Source organism: Castor canadensis, chromosome 12, assembly GCF_047511655.1.
Source record: "Castor canadensis chromosome 12, mCasCan1.hap1v2, whole genome shotgun sequence".
In the NCBI taxonomy this organism is placed as follows: domain Eukaryota; kingdom Metazoa; phylum Chordata; class Mammalia; order Rodentia; family Castoridae; genus Castor; species Castor canadensis.
The window spans coordinates 122687390-122709806 of NC_133397.1; the positions used below are offsets into that span (position 1 = coordinate 122687390).

General features: G+C 38.6%; 1 protein-coding gene across 3 annotated transcripts in view; it reads right to left on the minus strand.

Annotated features, from left to right (window-relative positions):
• Positions 1–22162, minus strand: part of Slc30a7 (solute carrier family 30 member 7) — a 68339-nt gene extending 46177 nt beyond the window's left edge. For 2 of the 3 annotated variants that reach the window (XR_002213518.2, XM_020182035.2), the window contains exons 1-6: positions 21241–21515; positions 20939–21040; positions 6782–6895; positions 2510–2597; positions 1767–1893; positions 97–240 (exon numbers count right to left, since the gene is read on the minus strand). Coding sequence is in view for 2 of the 3 variants with exons in the window: in XM_020182035.2 (XP_020037624.1) it covers positions 97–240; positions 1767–1893; positions 2510–2597; positions 6782–6895; positions 20939–21040; positions 21241–21320 (655 nt within the window). In the remaining variant the exon portion in view is untranslated. Of the gene's footprint in view, positions 1–96; positions 241–1766; positions 1894–2509; positions 2598–6781; positions 6896–20938; positions 21041–21240; positions 21516–22037 lie in introns of those variants that run through there. The other variant, XM_020182037.2, reaches the window with a different exon arrangement.
• Positions 22163–22417: the final 255 nt, after the last annotated feature.

Below are 22417 nucleotides of genomic sequence, written 5' to 3' on the forward strand. Positions count from 1 at the left end.
GTGTCCTTTGAATAGACCATTTCAACTGAGAAAGTAACTCACAATTCTTGCCCACTTGGAAGAATGTCCATGTGAAAGGGCTTGGGCAGAACTCACCGTGAGAATGGAAGTGTCCGTGTCCGTGAGCGTGGTCATGGCTATGGGCAGTGCCGTGCTTCTCTTCCTGATGGTGGCAATGGTCTCCAGGCCCGTGCACTGGATCGAGAGCACCATTGAAGAGGGAATGACTGTGTCCGTGGCCTGGAAAGCAAAGCGCAAAGGTAAAAGTACATAAGTGATTACACTGATATGCCTTAAACCCAGAGTCAACGCAATAAATACTTATTTGTAAAAAGTGTGACATACTCATTCAAACAATCCTGAGTTCCTACTACCATAGGAATAAATTCTAAATACCAGAAAGTCAAATCCAGTACATTATATGAAAAGATCACACCTGTGGGAAATTACCTTCCAGAATGGTGGAAAGGCAAACTTGGTGAACTACCTCTCCTCTAAAATAACAAAAATGCAGGAAAAGCAACTACAAACCAACCATTTCAGAACTCTGGCAATTACTTAAAACTAATAATAAACCTGAAAATCATCTAAGAGAAACTACTGAACTTTGTTAAGACAACAACAGTGTCTTTGAGCTACTTCCATCCTACCTCCCTTCCCAGCCTGAGTTAAAAAGCATCATCTTCTGGTACAATCTATGTTTTGTCCAAACTTGCAAACCCCAAGAACAATCTCTACATAGTCTCAGAAATGTGGATTTGAGACTCAGAGTTCAGCTGAGCGTGGTAGGAAGGAGGCTGAGGGTTGAAGACAGAGCATTAACAAAACAATGGCACATTTCTGGCAGTATCTTAGTTTCTGGAGGCTGTGATTTCAGTTGGGCAAAGGCAGGCCAGACTCAGAATTTTAAGGAAATCTCAGAGAAGACAACAACCAAAGGAACTTTGAAAAGCACAAACACATTTCTGAAATCTAAAAGGTTACACACAAGTTGTGTACATGCCTAAGCAAGACCTAAGAAAGGTGACATCATCATTTATCTCTCACTGACCTATGCAAGCAGGAGGTAAAAGCTAAGGCTCTCCTCTTGTAAACTTCCTAAAGATGATTTCTGCATGTCCAATATAGGAGCCTCATATGGCCAGTGAGCACTTGAAATGTCACTAGTACAACTCAGGAAGTGAATTTAATTTTAATTAAGTAAAATTTAAATTTAAATAGCCACATGTGATTAACAGGTACAATACAGGCCAACATATCTCTGGACAAACTCTTGCATATGTTCACTGGGTAGGCTTTATATGGATTAGTGACAAAACAGAAACAACTTGAAATCTGTCCATGAAACACTAGTTAAACCATGCCATGGAATTTTATGTGGCTGTTAACAAGTCAAGCAGACTGTCACACACCCAATGGAAGAACCTCAACAAGAGGTTATAAATTTCTCACACACACACACAATTTAGTAACTAGATTTGCTCTGTGGTTGTCTGATATTTCTTTTATATGAATGCTATCACATGAACATGATGAGCTACCGAAGCCTGCAAGGACACACATCAAACTGATAACGGCATACTTCTGAGAAGGCACGGGATGGGTGGGAATGCAGAAGCAGAGAGATGGGTCAGGAAGACACACTGCTTTTGCTATTTAAAAATCGATCTACCCTTTAACTGTAACAGTTATCAACTGTTCAAAGTAAGCAGTTATGACAGCGGCTGGGAAGAAAGTGAAGAGACAAAGGGTTCTAACCGTCGTACCAGAGCCATGACAATGTCCGTCACCTCCGTGCTTGAAAACAAAGATTCCTATCAGGTTTACCACAAACCCAAGAACTGACACAAGCAGCAGTCTCTCATGATGGACATCGGGAGGGGCCAGTGCTCTCTAGAAAATACATAATACAAACGAGTAGCATTGATGTAATTTCTGAGTAATCAACTGGCAAAAACATAAGGCAATGTTAAAATTTTAGTCATTTTCAAATTAAAAACACTCAAAAATATCTGTGAAAGCAGTTTAAAGAAACAAAACCAGTGCTCATACTACAAAAATGTCACGATTACTATTTTTTAAATAATATAAGCATAACTATTTGGGCCTAAACCTGTTTTTCTTTGAGATCCCAAAATACCATTCTTCATAAATTCACTAATCTTTACATTTCTTTTTTGTTTTTAAAAACAACACCAAGTATTAAAGATTTGCTAGCAAACCCTCAGGTTCTACACTCTTTAAGAACCATTCCCAACCAACCTCCCTGCCCAGAATGGACCTCTACTTTTCATCGTGTCGACACAATCCACAGTTTGGAAAGCATTATCATTTCATTGTTTTCCACTGTCAGCAACTTCAAAGGCTCCTCCTGAACACACATAATATTGTGTCTAATCCAAGTCTGTCTTCAATACTTAGTAGCTGAAAACAGTTCTATTGCATATCTTTAATAAACATTTTCATGACAAAAATGCAACTTAGTGACTTTAGTTATTATCTACTATACCTCAACTCCTTCTGAGAAAATAAAAAAAGCAGTGAAGATCAAAAACAGGCCATTGACAAAGCCAGCCAGAACTTCTGCTCTAACATACCTAAAGAGGAACAAAGAAAACAACTGAATTATTAAGCTGTTTTTTTAAAATCAAATCTTAAATTTATATATTTCAGACATTCTAAGCAATATTATATGCTAATAAGTGCCAGCAAAGTAAAAAATGTGTATAGAATAGTACATTTTTATACACACTGAAATTATGAATTATGTTCAATAGCAGAATGCTACAAAACACAGATTTCTACAAAGCCTGTAAGACCTTCCTAGAGTAAGTAGGTTTAGAAAGACCTTTCACAGAAATATAAATCTCAAGTTGTTACTGGAGAAAGAATAGGACCAGACAAGTCAGCAAAGAAGGAAGACTCCAAAGATAAAAAATAGAAGAAAAGGTCTGGGAAAAAAAGAGGGGAGGGATTTTTAAACTTTATTTGTTCCTTTTTTTCCAAGAACTCCTTATATATTCTGCTTTGTACCTTTCAGATCCGAAGTCTTCAGAAAGTGAGCTGTTCTCAAATAAAATTATTCCTAAATTATCCCAGAAACAACGAGACACATTTTTTATCATTCTTTTTCTAAGATTAATAAATTTAGCATAAACTTTCAATTATCTATTTTCAGAATCAACACTAGCTTCACATAATTCTACTTAAACTTTTCTTAAAATACCTCTCTTTTTCTCCATGGCCTTCTGAAGCTTTTTGTTTCCTACTGGTGTGAAGCACTGAGGAAAAATTTTATTTTATTTTATTTGGCTTAATTAAAGTCAGACAAACAACTTTAACTTAGCATTTTTACATGTTCACAATTAAAGTGTGCTGCCATCATTAATCACTCTGGTCCTTGAACAGTATTACGGGCATCCAAACTACTCTTACAGGCCCGGCATAGTGCTATATGCCTGCAATCCCAGAACTCAGGAGGCTGAGGCAGAAAGACTCAAAGAAGGCCATCCTGGGATATGTAGGGAAAATCTGTCTCACAAGTAAGCAAAGAAAGAAAAGGAGGGAGGAGAAAAGAGGAGAGTGGAGGGGAGGGGAGGAGAGGGAAGACAAGAGGAAAGGGGATGAAGGAAGGAAAGAAAGGAATGAGAGGAGGAGAGAAGAAGAAAGGAAAGAAAGGAAGGAAGAGACAAACAGTTTTGATAGCTTTCTATGTCAACCTCTAAATAGTATGATTTTTACTTTAAAAATATTTTTTTGAGTGAGACAGGGCCTCCTCACATAGAGACCCTGCCAGGCTGACCTAGAACTCACTATGTAGCCAGGGCTGGCCTCGAACTCTCTGTTCTCCTGTCTAAGCCTCTTGAGTGCTGGGATAACAAACTCCTTAAATGTACTCTAGTTCTGCTGGAGTAAGTCCTATCCAGTATTTTCCAACATAACATGTATTCCTTTGTTCAGAAACAATACACATGTCTGTCTTCTGACATGTACAAGCAAATTAAGTTACTATTTTTTTTTTCCTAGAGAAAAGTTCTTAAGTTCAAATATTTGCAGCCAGGTTTCCATAACCTATCTTAGGAAGAATTTATTGAATAAATAAACAGGATTACTTTCAAAATTAAGGAACATTTTTCTTTTTAATCTACCCTTTTAGTCCCATAGCTAATGCTTAATTGAAAGCCTTTTGTCCTTGAGTCCACTGGATTTCAAGATCAAAGGCAAGAATGAGAAGGTTTTTCAGGCACCTTTTGATTCTAATTCCTAGCTTAGTACGTGTAGTCCATAAATTTTTGATAAATTATTGGACTCTGATTTAATTAGCTTTGATATATTTGCTATATTTGGTTGCAGGTTTAAAATGAAAAAATTGTGAAACTAGACAAACTATTACAAATCTTGAACAAAGCAAGTCTTAGAATTAAAATGTTTAACTGCTGAAAGTACTACTGCCAAGCATGGCTTTCTTCAGCCAGGGCAAAAAAAGGATCCAAGTGTATGAGCACACATATACAACCACATGTACCACAGACAACCCCATGTACTACTGGATGTATAACAGTTTTATGCTAGCTCTACCATTTGAAAATGAAGAGTGTGACAGGACACAAAGATTAATAAAATACTGAAAACTCTTGCCTTGCTCTCAGATTTCCCCTGCTGTCTCTTCTATTCCATAGTCAGTCCGCTTTTATGATCACCTTGAACAACAGGGGCTTATAGGGATTCATCCCTAGGCCTAACCTATTCAGTACCATTTTTATATACTGATACCAGTAGCTTACTATTGCTGCTACTATTATTCAAAGTTTCAAATACTGAACCAGTTTTTAACTTCTCCAGTGTAATATTCCCCAAAAGAAGAAAAGAGAGAACAGAATAAGAAACAAAAAGTGACAAGAATATTGCTTTTTTCTATCAGTTAGCTGAATATTAAAACTGCTATGGTAGTGAAGGTATTCAAAGCTATTCCTAAAATCCATCTGCTAGCAAGACACAATGAATTTTAAAGTGAAACAACAGAAGCAAAAAGATATTCTAATTAGATTTGCTCTACAATATATATGAATTACTAATTTGCTACTAAAATTACAGATTTAGATTTAATCTTCCTTTAATGATTTGAAATACATTTGAAAGATTTTTAGTAGCTACAGCTCAAGATTATCTGAATGTCACCAACAAGGTGCCATAGAAAATGTCCTTATCTGAGCTTTCAAGCTCTATGGGTATACAAGATCTCCTGCTCTATATTATAAAAATGTATAATCAGTACTCTTGTCACACTTTTTATTTTATAAATTGACAACTAAAATCAGCAAGCACTGATAGAGAACTTCATTTCTTCTTTTGGCCCTTGTGACAACATAAGCCACTAGGCATCTTTACAGAACTCTTTTCCCGTCAGACCACAAGTTCCTCCAGGGCAGGAGTCATGTCCTACTCATCTTTGTATCAAAAGACCTAGCAAAGTATTCAACTCAAAGTGGACTCTCAATAAACACCTGACGAGAACAGGAACATGCAAAAGAAAGAGCAAGCATGCAGAAAAACACAGCCAAGATAATGAGAAAGAGGCAGTGAAGGATGAAGAGCAGAAGAGAGAACATATGTAAGAGTGTGGGTGTAAGCAGAAGGAAAGAATGAGAGAAACTGCACAGAAAAAGGGGGACTCGAGGAAGGAGAATTGATGAAAGAAGGAAAGACTGTGAAAGTAAGACAGAAAGGAAATTGAGCAGAACAGGTTTAGAGATTTAGAGGGTGAAGGGAGTTGGGAACAGCCTGAGAAATACAGTGGTAAAGGGTAGAGGAAAAGAAAACAGAGAGAGAGTGTGCGCACACATGTGTTAAGACAGAGAGAGAATCGTAAGTGCTAGAAGGAAGAAGGAAGGAAGGAAGGGAGGGAAGGTACCAAGAGAGGAAGAAGAGTGAGAAAGAAGAAAGGAAATACAAATGAAGACAGAATGTGAACGAGCACTCCCGGGGAAAGGGAGAAGTGATAGGGAAGGAATCAACAAGTAAGTAGACGAGAGGGGTGTGAGAAAGAGAAAGGGGTGGGGGAGAGAAAGAGAAAGAGGATATTAGTTCTGAATTCTGCTTACATACAAATATAATTACACTGAGAAACATCCTATGAGCTCAAAACAGGAAGTATAAATCAAATAATGAAAAATGCATTGCTTCCCCAATCAGATGTGGCAGAAAGCCAACTCGGCCTCTAATTTGATCTGACATAGGCCCTTAGCATAAAAATACTCTCGCAGTGTGTGGCTAACTGTGCAGATCTGCAAGAGTATGAGGAGCATTACACACAAAAGCAGAGCTGAAGAACATTAGTGATATAAAACCATACTATTTATTATTAAATAATTTTAAATAAATTAACAGCAGAGTATCCCATCAGTAGAAAAGAAAAATAACACAGCCATTTTCATACTGAATCCTTTTTTTTTCTTTTTCAAAAAAAAGATTATGAGAAATCCTCCTCTATCATACAGCAACAATCTCACCTAAAGTGCCCACGCAGCAAGCAAAATAATATGGATGCAAATACAATTACATACTGCAGATCCCAATTACACGCTCTTGAAACAGGCAAAGCTGACCCACAAAGTGAAGAAAATGGTTGCCCTAGGGCAGTGAGTGGTAGGCACTAGCAGAGCCCTGAGAAATTTCAAGGGTTCCTTACACAGTGTGTTAAATTTGAAAAAGCTTGCTGACCTTTTAAGATATACTTTTCTGTATATCTTAAGATTGAGAAAAAGATATTTTAAAGTCTTACCCATAGGAGAAAGCGTCGTTATCTCTCCATTTTGAAATAACAGAAGCTGCCAATCCAGCCAAAATGGCAGTGCTATCGAAGAACATGTGAAAAGAGTCGGAGATCAAGCCTAAGCTGGAAAAGAATGACACATTGGCAGATTTGAATAAAAATCAAGTGGTAGACATGCTTCTCTAAAGAGCTAGGATTCAGCCTCTAGTCATCAGGAACTACCTAATAAAAAATACTTATGATATATGGAAAGGTATCATCTAAGCAGGAAACCCTCCCACTCTCCACATAAGGAAAAGCTCAAATGCTGCTGAGGGGCAGAAACAAAAGCCATCTGCTACTGGACAGGGGTAGGAATCTATCCACTCCCTGGTCACTAGCGAAGGTCAGCTGCCACTATGAGAGAGGTAGGAAAAAGCCACCATCTGCTACTGGGGGTGGGGCTGAAACATGCTTGGGCCCAGGACCTCACACTGATGCAAAGCAAAGGTCTGCTATCATTAGGTGTCCTGGTCCTCTCTCTTGAGACCAGCTGTGGAGGACAGGGACAGGAAGGAGGAAAGGGGGAGATGCAGGAACATTAGGAATACCCGTCCTGAGACACTTGTTGTCTCTGCCTTGTTAGGAAGCAGTAAGGACTTTCACCAAGGCCGGCACCTTAATATTGGACTTCCCAACCTCCAAAACCATGATTTTAATAAACCTCTATTCTTTATTAAAAACAACCTACCCTGACACTGAGGTGTACATGGCCTGCCTAAATGCAAGGCTGCTGTGGGAGAACCTAGTTCCACCTCTGCAGCAAAGGAGCATCAATCTCTACGGAGAGTACAAAGTACCCCTTGTGGTGCAGGACTCCAAAGCCTGAGTGGAGCAAGAATCCTGAAAAATCCCTCCAGCACTCCAGACAACAGGCTAAGCACAACACAGTGAGAACCACTGGAAAAATCTGAAGTCTGTGGCTTATTAAAATTAACTGGCAAAAATAAACCCCAAAGCCCAAACCCAGATCAACTATTGACCAGAGAGCTTTCAAACCCCTAACACACATTAATAGTCAGACAGGAAAATAGGTGTGCCTGTTTCTGGGCATGTTCACTATTAACCTCAGGTTCAATTATTTTTTTTAAATACACTATCCAGCACCCAATAAATATTTATAAGACATACACAGCAAGACTGCGAAGGGGAAATAAAAAAAGTCATTGTCAAGAACTAAAGCAGTCAACACAATCAGAACCAGAAATGGCCCAGATGGTGAATTATGAGAGACTTTCAAACAAATATGACTACTACTATGTTAAAGAACGTGGTATAAAGCTGAAAAAAAAATTCATGAACAAATAGGGAACTTACAGAGAGTGAGAGCAACTATATAGAAAAAAAATTAAGTGAAGGGGAGCGAGAGAAGGGCGACGTGGCTCAAACGATGTATATACATGTAAGTAAATGTAAAAACAATAAAAGGAAAAAATCAAGTGAAAATGATCATTTTTTAAAAAAAAATTACAATATAGAAGGTGAAATAAAACATACATAGCTTCTGAGCAGACTGGACATAGAATGAATCACTTAGGTCAAAAGAAATTATGCAAAGTGAAACACAACAAGGAAGAGGAAAAGAAGTGGAAGCAAACAAATAAAGACCAGAACAGGTCAAAACCTGTCACAGTATCAAACTAAAAAACATGCATTTGGAGTCTAGTGAGTAGAGAAGAGAGAATGAGGCAGAAAAAGTATTTAAAGGGAAAACATTCAAGAATCATCCAAATTTATGTAAGAAAGAAAATCACAGATTCTTAAGGAACATCACAATAACAATCTGAATAGGCCTATGACAAGGAAAACGATGAAATCAGTAATTTTAAAACGGATTCCCACAGGGCTCACAGAGTGGCTCAAGCAGTACAGCACCTGCCTAAACAAGTGTGAGGCCCCAAGTTCAACTCCCATTACCACCAAGAAGTAAAAAGGAAAAAACTTCCCACAAAAAAATGTCTAATTTTGGCTTCACTAACAAATTCTATCAAACACTGAAAAGAACAATGAATACCAATTTTTATAAACTCTTCTGAAAACAGGTGATACAATGTTTCCCAAGAACAGGACCAGAACTACCCTAGTATCAAAACCAGATGGAACATCACAAGAGAAACCATGGACCAATATCTCTTGTAAACGTGCATGCGAACATCTTCGGCAAAACACCAGCAAATCAAACCCAGTAATACATAAGAAAAGACTGTACATCTTGAACAAGTGAGATTTAACCCAACAATGTAAAGATGGTTTAATACGTGAAAATCAGTCAGTGTAATACACCACAACAACAGAATAAAGGACAAATACGAGATGATCATTTCAAAAGCATCTAACAAAATCCAACACGCCTTCAAGATAAAAACACTCAACAAATTTGGAATAGAAAGAACTTCCGTGCTATACAACACCTACAAAATGGTCCTTAGCTAACATCCTCTGCACTCATGCTGAGAGACTGTTTTCCCTGAAGATCAGGAACAAGAAAACAGTGTCACTTCTCACCACTTTCACTCACCATTTTACGGGAGAGCCTAACCAGGGCAGGAACTGAAATCAACAGCACCCAGACTGGTAGGGAAGAAGTAAAATCATCTGTTCGCAGATGACATGATCATATATAGAAAATCTTAGGGAGAACACTAACAAACTGTTAAAGTCAATCCATTCAGTAATGTTACAGGATACAAAAATCAACATAGCAACATGAACTGTACTCCTATATAACAGTGAAGGATAAAAAATGATGGTAAAGAAAAATTAAAATTCTTAGGAATAAATTTAATTTAAAAGTACAAAACTTATGCTCTGAAAACTATAAAATATTGTTGAAGAAATTAAAAATGACCCAAGCAAATGGGAAGACTTGACTTGCAAGTTTATGCATCAGAAGAGATTTCTTTTCTTTTTTTTTTGAGCGCTTGGGATTGAACCAAGGGCCTCGTGCACACTAAGCATGTGCTCTGCTGTTGAGCTACATCCCTAACCTCAGAAGACACTGTTTTTAAGATGGCAATACTTTCTTAAATGATCTCTAGATTCAAACTGTTCTCTACCAAAATTCCAGTTAACTTCTTTGGAGAAACTGACAAGCTGATCTTAAAATCTGAAAGAACCACACTGGAGGACTCATATTTCCCAATTTTAAAACCTGTAGAGCAACAGTAATCAAAACAGTGTGGCACCAGCATAAGGGTAAACATATATAGACCAAAGGAATAAAGTTTAGGATCCAGAAACAAACCCTCACATACATGGTAGAAACAACAGTGTTAAACAAACACTGTTGTAGCAAAATAGTGCTGGGAGTGGGCTGGCTGAGTGACTCAAGTGGTAGAGCACCTGCCTAGCAAGTACAAGGCCCTGAGTTCAAACCCAGTACCACATACACACACACAAAAAAATAGTGCTTGTACAACTGAATTTCTACATCTGAAAAAACAATTCTGGATCCTTACACCGTATTATATATAAAATTAACTCCAAATGGACCAAAGACCATAACATAAGAGCTAAAGCATAAAACCCTTAGACGAAAACATAGGAGCAAATATGTACAAAGTCCAAGTAGACGTTGGTTTCTTAGGAGTAACAAAGGAAGAAAAAGGAGAACACAGAATAGATATCATCAAAATTTAAAAATTTACATGCTTCAAAGACACTACCATTAAGTAAAAAGATAATGCACAAAATGGGAGAAGGTATTTGACAATCCTACATCTGACAAGGGGCTTGTATGTAGAACATATGAACAACTGCTAAAACTCAACAGAAGATGAACCACCCAATACTGAAAATGGACAGAAGTTCTAAATAGACATCTCTCAAAGAAGACATGCAAATGGCCAGTAAGCACGTGAAAAAATATTCAACATCACTAATTGGAGAGGAAATACAAATCAAAACCACAGTGAAAAATAATTTCACACCTACCAGGATGGGTAAAATAATAAAAAAAAAAAAAGACAGATAACAAGTTTCAAAAGGATGTAGAGAAACTGGAAGCCTCATACACTACAGGAATGCTATTTGATGATAAAATTAAGTAATAGTGTATGTACAACACGATGAACTGTGACAACATTGGGCTACATGAAAGAAACCAGTCTAAAAGGACCATATACTGTATGATTCCATTTATATGAAATATCTGGAATATGCAAATACATAGTTAGAAAGTAGACTGGTTGCCTAAAATTGGGGCAAGTCAAGGACGAGGGATCTGATGAGGAAATCAAAGGGCAACATCCAGGGATATAAGATTTCCTTTGGTGTTAACAAAATGTCCTAAAATTGATTATTATGATGGTTTTACAACTGTTAAAAGCCACTGAATTATACACTTTTAAAAGTGGTTAACTTATATGGTATCTTAATTAAATCTCAATAAGATTTTATTAATTTGTTTATTTTTTAAATAATTGTTTAAAGCAGGAATTTGTAAGCGATGGCCGATAGGCCAAATCCAGGTCACTATCTACCTTTTGTAAGAAAAGTTTAATTAGAAACTATAAACACTTCTGTTTATTAGTTTATGTATTATCTACAGCTGCTTCTGTCCTACAACAGTAGAGGAGTTGTGACATCCCATTTCCCTTAAAGCCTAAAATATTTACTATCTGCTGTTTATGTAAGTTTTGTATAAAGCAAACATAGAAACATCATTATTATGGAGTTTATAACAATCATTATGTCAAAAGTGAAACATATGAAAATAATACACAGAACAGAAGAAGGAAATTGCCACACGTTATTATAAGATTCTTACAAGAGACATGAAGTGACATTTGTGGTCATTTAAAGATTCATATTATATACACTGAAACAAGCCATAACAAACAATTGCAATAACACAAGGCAGATGTTGTACTACCACTGCAGAAGCAGAAGGAGCCTTGTTCCCACCTAAGACCATGCACATATTCAGGGCAGAGTTTGGCTATCTAGGGAGGAGGAGTGAAAATGTTGACAGTATACCCTGAGGTCCAGAGTTACGGAGTCTGCCTAAGACTCAGGTTGGGTCAAGGTGACAAGTATCCCTCTGTTCTCACACAAACCTAGCCTAACAAGCAACAGCAGTGAACAGCTTGGGGAGGGGCAGGAGCATGGAGAGAGATTCTGGGGTACAGGGTACAAGGACCACTGAGAACACAGATCTGACCTAACAGGACATTCCTGTGGGCATCCCTATGTCTAGTCACAGTATCTACCACTCTTTGCTCACAATGCTCAGCACTGATGCGAAATTTCAAGACAAAAAGAACTCACTGTGGAGAAAGCAATCGACAATACCTGCCCAAGACACTGGCCCATACACTGGAACTCTCATAAATGTGACCGATAAGCTAAAGAATCTTATGGAAAAGGTAGTCAAAATGCAAGAACTAATAGGGAATTTTAGGAGAAAAATGGGATAAATAAAAGATCAAATGGAAATATTAGAAACAAAAACAAGGAATCAGTAATGAAGAATTCTCCCACCTGACTCATTAGATACAGCTGAGAAAGGAATCAGTGAACTTGAAGAGAAGCAGATAAAAATATTGATTTTTTGGCAGTGCTCAGGTTTGCACTTCCTAGGGGCATACACTTGCTGGGCAGACAGACGCTCAGCCACTTGAGCCACATTCCCAGACCTAACAATATTCTAAAAGCAATCATGTGTCACCTCAGCCTTTACAAGTCAAGCTCGTCCACATTCAATAGTTCTCTAACTGTCAATTCGCTTAACTTCTTTATGTTCCAGTGAAGCCATCACTCAAACAGGATAAACAGTAACACAGTGTCATAACACAGTGTCATAACTGCTACAATTAATTTAGTTAAATACATGAAACATTTATCACAGTACTAGCCATATTAAATCCACATCAAATATCTCTATTATTCCTGTTATTAATAAATTTCTATGTTGATTACTATTACTAGTACCTTATAGTATCTGGCGTTCCCAAGCACAGCCTACAGTTCTTAAAGTTTGACTTCACGCTAGATCTTTCATCAATTGAAAGTGCTACAAACTAAAAGTCAGAAACATTCTTCATACAAGTAGAACTTTTTAAATTTCTTCAAATACTATAGTTACTAAAATTACAGAATTGAAAACTTGATGCCAAACATATCATTAACCCACAAGAAAAAGCATAATAATTTAAAAGTCTCTCCCAGGCCAAGCATGAGGCTCAATTCTATCACTAATCCTAGCTACTTAGGTGGCAGAGATTGAAGTTTGAGGTTTCAGACCAGCCAAGCAAAAAATTCACAAGACTCCATCTCTACTAACAGACCGGCACAGTGGCACCCACCTATCGTCCCAACTACAAGGAATGCATAAATAGGAGGCTCACCTGTGGCCCGGACATGAAGCAAGACCCTATGTCAAAAATAATAAAAGCAAGCTGGGCACCGGTAGCTCACACCTGTGACCCTAGCTACTTGCAAGGCTAAAATTGGCAAGATCACAGTTCAAGGCCAGCCTAGGCAAATAGTTTAAAGACCCCCCCTAGCCCCCAAAAAAATAACAAAGGCAAAATGGACTGGAGGTATGGCTCAGCCACAGAACACCTGCTTTGCAAGTGAAGCCCTGAGTTCAAGCCCCAGTCCCACCAAAAAATAATGAAACCATAAAGGGCTGACACTGTGACTCAAGCAGTAGAGCCTCTGACTAGCAAGTGTGAAGACTGAGTTCAACCCCAGTCCCTCCAACAAATAAATAAATGTCTTTCCCAAATCATTACAAAGGATGCTGGAAAATGTCTTAAGTTTTACAACGAACTTTATATACTGAACTCAAATACAACTGCACTGGAAAGATTAAATGTGGATAGTACTTTGGCCATCTCATCTGATACCTGCTACAAAGCAGAATGAAAATGAAAATGCTGAAGCCTGAGGACAAGGTAAGGGCAAGTCATTCATGCAGTTCTATCAGGTTTGATTTTGTAAGTTTTATTCTTGGATGGTTTTATCACCAAAACTACATACTTAGAAGTGTCTAACACTGCGAACAATGATTTAACTTTATTATATTTTGAAGTCTGAAAGATCCACTTGGAGAATTTCTCTATACTGTGTTATAAAACCATTAGTGAAGACATTGCTTATGATTGTTTTCTGCTGCCTGATGAAGATCTAATAAAAGTCAATTTCAGAAACATTAGTCTACATGTTTAATAATTTCATTTTTCTTTCTATGTCTGGTTTTTAATGTGTTTTTTCATTCATTTTTCTTTTTTGCTGTACTAAGGACAGCAAAAGGCCTTGGGTTCACCAGGGACTTGCCAATGCTAGGCAAGCACTCACCACTTGAGCTCCATCACCAACCCTTTTGTTTTTTATTTTGTTTTTAGGACAGAGTCTCACTATGTTTTTTTGTCTGAGCTGGCCTTGTTCGAGATCCCTCTGCCTCTGCCCCCAATAGCTGGGATTACAGGCACACATTAGCACACCTGGCTTAATGTTTTTATTTCTTAGTGATGTGTTTTATTCTGTAAATAACTTTTATTTTTTAAATGATCATAAATCTCCTTTAGAAAGGATACTGTCTAAATAAGTATATATATATTTATCGTCTGTATATATATTTAGTGGATTGAATTGTGTCCACCCCTCTCACAAAGTTCATGTTAAAGCCTGACCCTCAGCACCTCAGAATGTGACCTTACTTAGAAACAGGTTCACTATGGATATAACTGGTTAAGATTAGGTCATAAAGTGGATCCTAATCTAACTGATGTCCTTATTTAAAAAAAAAAAAAAAAAGATTTAGGAGAAGACACATACACAGGAGGGTATCATGTGAAGGGGAGTCAGAGAGGGCTAACTAGGAATGTCAAAATTACCAGCAAACCACTGAAGCCACGGAAGGGTCAAGGAACAGATTCTTCCTCAGATCCCTCAAGTGAACTCACCTGCCAGCACCTAGAGCTCAGATCTCCAGCAACCAGAACTGTGAGGCAATAAATTTCTGTTCTTTAAGCAACCTCGTCTGAGGAGTTGTGCTGCAGTAACCCTAGCAAACTACTTTTTTCAACATACATTCAATGGACATAAAACACTGCCGTCAGGGAAAACAAAAATAAAATCCCTTTTGTATACTACACCAATCAAGTTCCCTTCTGAAGAGATCTAGATCCACCATGGCAACTGTAACACTCATCAAAATGAAATTTTGAATTTTCATTAAAATATTATTTTTAGTATTTAATAAAATATAATCCTACCTGAAAAACTACTCCCTCTTCTGGAAAGGAAGACACCATGTTCTCTGAAAGTAATGCAATGGGATCTTTCCCCTTAAGCCTGATACCATGATTTTAAAATTACTTAGCTACAAAAATGCAAACAAACTGATAGAAAACCAGTTTACTGTTAGTTCTCTGCTCACCCGTTGTATGTAAAAGCACTGCTCTGAGGAATGTGGTTTATCTCTCATCTTTATGTTAGCAAATGACCCTGATTGTGAATTCTCATTTGGACTGCAAGACATAAACTTCCTTAAAAAGTAAAAGTAACACAGAGAACATCTCAGATTATACAGTTTCCATACCAAATGTAACTTTGGCAAATCACATAGAGAAAACTAGCTGCTACAATCAGCCTACTTGTTTTGGGGTCCTCTTTAAAGCACTAGTTTCTTTTAAAATGTATTTCAGAACTTTTTTTAAATGACTACCTTCTAATCATACTTTAATAAGGGAAACTTCTTGTGGAATAAAGGAAAAATCTGCACATTAAAGCAAAACAAAACAAATGTGAACAGAATATATGGCAAAAGAAGCTTTTGAAAAGGATGTTATTTAATGGTAGGCATGTGGTTTCACACACCTGTAATCCAACACTTGGAAGACTGAGCAGGAGGATCAAGTTCAAGACTAGCCTGGACTGATATAGTGAGTTCAAGATCTATCTTAACTATATAGTGACCCTGTCACCAAACAAAACAAAAAGGATTTTACTTAAGGTCTCCAGGAGGTAAAAACAAAGAAAGGGAGAAAGAGAATATATAAATTATTAGGAATTAAGATAACCAAACAAACACTATGTGTGAATCTTGTTTGGATTCGGATCTATAAAACCAAATGTAAAAAGAATTTATAGGACGATGAGGGACGTAAGAACACTTCTCAACTGGACAGCTGAGACTAACTAATCATTTGTGTTTATGGATGATAATGGTTTTAGGGCTATGTTTAAAAGGACAAGGAAACTATGTATAGCTATCTTAAACAAACAAAAAATGTCATTTTATTTTTCTTTTACAAAATCACAGAACAGGAGGGTGGAACAGGTCCTGTGAGGGGGGTACAAGTGGAGGGGGAGGAGGTGGGGAAAGGGTGTAGGACGGTGAATATAATCCAAATACTGTGTACACATGTATAAAACACAAAGTGATACCTACTGAAACTATTCCAGGAATGGGGGGAGGGAGGGATAGAGAAGAATGATGGAGGGTGACTTCAATTATGATATATTTGATATATTATAAGAACTTTTTAAATCCCAGAATGTACTCTCACCCAGCACAATAAAAAATACAAATAAAAAAATAAAAGGAGTGGCTCTTAGCTTTTAGAGAACCATTTCAAAGTAGTTATGGGGAAAAAAAAATTCTATCTTGCATCTGCCTAAACCACTCCAATGGTGGGAAAGGAATAATCAATGGAATGAAATAGGCTATGTGTTGATAAAGGTTAAAGCTGGGTGACGGATACATGAAGTCCATTAAACTCTCTATTTTTATATATGCTTAAAATTTTCCATGATCAGAAGTCTTTTAAAAGGTCTACTGGTACCTAAGTAGTAACCAAACTAATAGTATGTTCATATTGTTTTTCACAATTGAAAATAAGAGGCCATGATAATTCATAAACCCTTACCAAGCTGGTTTCCATAAGGTAGAAAAAGGAGGAAATTTTAACTATAAAATTATTATTAAGAAATTAAAAAATCCTTAGAATCCTAACATTAATAAAGTTAGCTGCAGTGAAATAACTCACAACTCCATTTTATAAACCCTAATTTAAAAAGCTTAGCAAAATGGAATAGTTAATGTAAATTTTTAAGGTAAAAAATAAAACTAAAGGAAAGCAAAAGACACCACCATTACTGGTAAGTAATGCTGCCTTTTCAGAGGGGAAAAGTTGATAAAATACTAAGATATATAAAAACTTTTACTTAATAGAAAAATATGTGATGATGGAATCAACTTGGTTTACCAAGGAATCATTTTACAAACTTCTGCAAAGACATATTACATAAAAGTAGAACCAAATAAAAGTCTGTTATTGTCCTATTTCTTGAACAAATATTTACTTTATTAATACAAAGACATTAACCTTGAAAGTTACCCAAGTTTCTTCTGTGTCTAAGGGAAAAATGGTTCCAATAGTTTTGGTAAATAATACAACTAAAATTAAATTTTTAAATAGGTGGTGAAGTAAAAATACAACAGAAGAACATAAAAACAAATAAACCAAAATATACTGAGATCCTAGAGAAAAACTAAAGCATGGTGGGGAAAGAGAAAAAAAAAAAACAGATAACAGGTGCTGCAGGCCCTGCTGCTACTTTGGGTAGAAGATGTTATAGATTAGTTGTCTCTTTCTCCAGCTCCATTTTCTGAACCTAGGGTGCCTGCATATTCCCTTTCTTCCTTAGTAAAGAATCTTTGATTATGAGCAGACTACATGGTTGACAGAATAGACCACATTTGCAACATGTGATGAAGCTGTAATGAAAGCGTTATATGTTTGCATCTAGATAAACCTCCTTAAAGGACAATGAGCACACTTTATGCCCTGTTTCTCTACACTCAGACATTCTGATGCAAGGATCAGCTGGAACTCTACTAGCCATATTAGAAATAAAGTATTATCTTGTTGAAGCAAAAACTATTTGGAATTCTTCTATAACTTGAAAACAAGCCTTGATGGTACAAAACCATTCTTTCATTACCTTGAGATTACAGTTGCTCAACAATAAATAAGTTGATGATAATAAAATACTAGAAGTAAAAGCACTCAAGAACAAAAAAACACATATAACGTTCCTACTAACATCTAAGAATGAAGGAAGGAGCTTCATGTTTTGCGTTTTGTTTTTTGCTTTCCTCTAACAGGTAGTTAGCATGTCTAGTATGGATAAATTAATTCTACACAGTCAATTTTCCCTCATTTTTTCATTCAGCAAATATGTATTATGTAATATATATTAAGGTGTCTGAAGAAGACAGGAAAAGAGCCATGCTTTAACACAGTTTACATTCTAGCTAAAAGGTGAAAGGAAGTGGGTATTTAATGGGGAAAAGTACACAAAGAGCTTATCTATTCCTCTGCTGAAGACATCTTCTTACCATCAAAAATGTAAATCAACTATAATTAAGCTCTTCTCTAACATGAAGACCCCAAACAAGACCCACAACGATTTAGTATTTTTTGCAACTACAGCAATTGTTTTTATGAAACTTATTTGTGAAGAACATTTTAATCTATGAGGAAAACATTTTTGATAGTTCATGTTCTTAACAACTCAAAACTTATCCTTATACAATGAGGCTGAACACAGAAATGACTAAGTCAAAGTGGGTTTTGCTGAGAAATTTACTCAAGGAACTTAAAAGCTAACTGAACCTATAAACACAGAGATAATCCAACCATACAAAGACATTATTGAATTGTTAAAATTGACAAAAAATTCTGGTGTCCATATAGTATAAAACACCACATTACTGAAAGACCAGAGTAATTTCTAAATCTATCCAAATATCAATGGGAACTGATTTGAACCTCACATCCACTGATAAAATAAATACTGGGGAATAAGTAACTGTGTATATGGAAGTTAACATACACAGGCACAAGAAGAAAAATACTTGCTAAATGATCATAGTATGACAGACAGCAGAGGTACATTTCAAATCTGGAAGACATAACAACACAATGAAAGAATAAGCCGGAAGGGTATAGAAGAACACGTCACCTAAGGGCAGAAGAACAAGTCACCTACTGCTGCTGTTTTCCTTATATAATTATGTACACTGACAGATAACACAGAAAGTAAGGGGTGAAGTACTTTCCTTAGTTGATCTGCATAGATCAAAAGAGTTACTATACACTTAACTCTCCAAAACCTAGAGGTAGTTGAGATACTTTATATGAAGCCCTTCAACAATAAGTTGATGATAATAAAAGGGGCATAGTGAAATATCATGTATTGCAATATAAAGTAACTGAAGCAAGATGTGAATATATGAGCCACAATACAGCCAAGATACAATTAGCTCATATGTTAAAATCATGGCATAATTTTAAACAAAGAAAATGTAAAATAAATTATAAATACTGTATGTTAATAATTAAAGGACAATTATTCAAATACAAGTTAAAACTACAGTACTTTTAACAGCTACAGTACATTGAAGGGTGTTAATTTCATGTGATTAAAAAAAAACCTCAATGTATGATTGGGTACCAGTCACACACACACACACTCACAATTCCCACAGATTTCCAAATGGTTATGCAATATGTTGAGATTTAATTGTGTCAATATACCTTTTATACCTAAATGATGACAAAACCAATAACCTTTAATAGCTTGCTGATTACTGAATAATTTTGATACAACTCAATTGACAATTCAGTTGAAAACCACTTTTTCATTTTAAGAGTACAGATGTATCTAATGTCATTACATTACAGTATCTAATGTCATTGTTCAATCTCAATAGAAATAAAGATCAAACACTATTTTCTTCTGCAAATGGATCTGAAAGGACAGAGACTGAATCTATTTAATTAATACAAAAAAAAAAAAAACCATAAATAGCACAGGCTTTTAATCTGGTGTCTGAGGTCTATTTCACCCTAAAGTTTTATGTAAAATTCTGAGCGTTCTCTTTCACTACACTGGTTTTTGTTTTTTTGTTTAGTTTTTTGTGATGAGGAACCCAAGGCCTCCTGTGTAAGTGCTCTACCACAGAGCTCTATCTCCAGTCCTTTCATCAGGTAACTGGGGAGGAGACCGTACTAGGGTTTGAATTCAGGGCCTCATGCTTGGTAAATTTGTTTCTTTGTTTGCAGTACTGAGATTGAACTCAGAGCTTCATATGCTCTACTACATGAGCCACACCCCCAGTCTTTTTTTGCTTCATAGGGTTTAAATTTCACCAGACTCAGACTGAGATCCTCTTAGTACCTGGGATTACAGATGCACACCACACCTTAATTGTTGGCTGAGACTGAGGGCTTGCTAACATTTTGCCCAGGCTGGTCTCAAACTTTCATCTTCCTGATTCTGCCTTCCAAGCAGCTGAAATTACAGACATGAGCCGCAGTGCCCAACCCTTTCATTCTTCTACCATTTTTAATGGGTATAAGATGGAAAATGGAGTTAGTACAAGTGCTATTGTTAGCAGAAAAATTTCACAAGACTTTAAGTAGTTAAACAGCAAATACCTGAAAAAGTTAATTTCATTTCTGTAGTCACATTGGATTTACTCTTTTTCCCAAAGCAGTTTCAAAAAAAAAACCAACAACAACAAAGAAACCAAAGGTGATATCAAAAACCATCAACCTCAAAGGTAGTTTTAGAAAACTGTATGGCATTTTTCTACTGCCATTGAGACGAGAGACAATTATGAAAGCTTCAGCATTAAATTAAAAAGAAAACGACAAACATTTCCCCCACGATGTCCCTTCATAGGCTTCTCCAAAGGTCACTCAGAGACCTAATGACAAACTGAACAGAACATCTAAGACACTGCCTCTCAGAACTTCAAAGGTGAAATCCTAATGCCACTCCCACAAAGAGGCAGGGAACAGAAGATTCTGAGGATTCCCCCAGCGACAAGGGGGCAAAGCTAAGGCGTGCAGAGTCTGAGGGGGGCTCTGCAGCTGCCCAGGTGAGGAGAGGGCTTGTCAGTCTTGTCTGATGGGCTGGAGGGACGGGAAGGCCACTGACGGGAGAGGCCTTGGATCGTCAGAAATGCAACTCTACCTGCCCAGGGCAGACAGAGGTGGTGCCACAGGTAGGACCTGAGCCTGGGGTGAGGAGCGACGTGGCACTCGGCAAACAGCCGTGTCCCCCGCCCCGGCTTCCGCCCCAACCCTTTTCCCCTTTACTTACCAGTTGCTCCAGATGCCGTAGAGGAGTTCCACAAAAGCGAAAGAGAGGTTCAGGCACAGGAAGAAAAACAGGTTCCGGGACGTCTTGTCGGACAGGATGGACCTGGGCAGGACACAAGCGGGGGAGACGCGGGACTCAAGGGGGTGCCGGGACCCCGGAGGCTGGGTCCCCCCCCCTTTGTCCACACGCGGCCCGGGGGTGGGGGCTGGCGCTCCCTTCCTGCCCTCGGGCCAGCTTTAAATCTGGACTTTCTTCCTCTCCTTGTGCCCGACACCCCCTCCCAGCAAGCCTGCATCCCGCACCTAAACCAGCCCGAGATCTTGCCGAACAGATTGAACTTGGGGGGTTTGTATTCGTCATCCTTGATGGACAGGGGCAACATCTTCTCCGCCCGGCGGAGGGCCGGGCCTAGTCCCCTCTAGCACTAGCTCGGTGGGGTGGCGGCAGTGACAGCGGTGACGCCTCAGACGGGAACCCCCGGAGCTTGGCCGCAGCCGCGCGGCGCCGCGAGACAGACAGACAGAGACGCGCACACCCGGGAACTCGCCGACTTCCGGCCCGGGCCGCGCAACGCGTCCTGGGACGGGAAAGGAGGAGGCGGGGCCGCGGGCGGGGCCTCAGCGAGTGTGGACGGGGCTTGCTGTGGGCGGGGCTTGCGGCGGGCCGGGTAGGGCCTGTGGCTGAGCTAGCGGAAAGAAGTAGCAGTTAGGGGGTACGGAGGGAGAGAGGGAGGGGGCGGGGAGAAGGGGGTAGAAATGGCCCAAACCTTGTATGCACATATAAATAAAATAAATAAATAAATAAATAAATAAAAGAAGTAGCAGCTGAGTCAGGCAGACCGGGGGCCGGGAGGCTCCGAGCCTGCTCACACCCACCGGGCCGCCCATCACCCGTGTTCCCGGATGCGCCGGAGCCCAGCCCCGCCCCCTTTCCATTAACCCCCTCGGGACACTATCTCCCCACGCAGTGGATCGCTTTGCAGGAATGCAGGCGGCCACGTGTAAGGCCGGCCATGCGTGGGAAGCGCAGGTGTGGTTTGGCGGGAGGCGATCATTGAACCTAAAGAAAGACTTAAAGGTATTTCAAGGAAGTCCCTTACAAAGACATCCAACGAGGTTGTCGCATTGAGATTTGGCTCCGGCATTGCTTTCACGACAATTGCAATCTCTAGAAAGCCCTAAACGCTGAAACTGGTGCACGTCCCTTTCGCTTCCAGGTCATCCCGGCGCAGCCTTGGCCGCTGACCTCAGGACCTCACTGCCAGGGTCAGACACGTGCGGGCCGCGGTCACGTGCGTGATCAAGCGTTGTTACGGACGGGGAGAGGGGCTGGCTGTCGGAGGTGGGCTGGAAACTACAAAACCGAGCTTCTCGGGAATGCCTTTTAGTCCGACAGGAAGCGGAGCGTCACCGACCGGGAGGGGTGGCCCGGCCACTCGGGACTGTCCCCTGCTCCAGGCGCTCACTTTGCGGGCGGAGC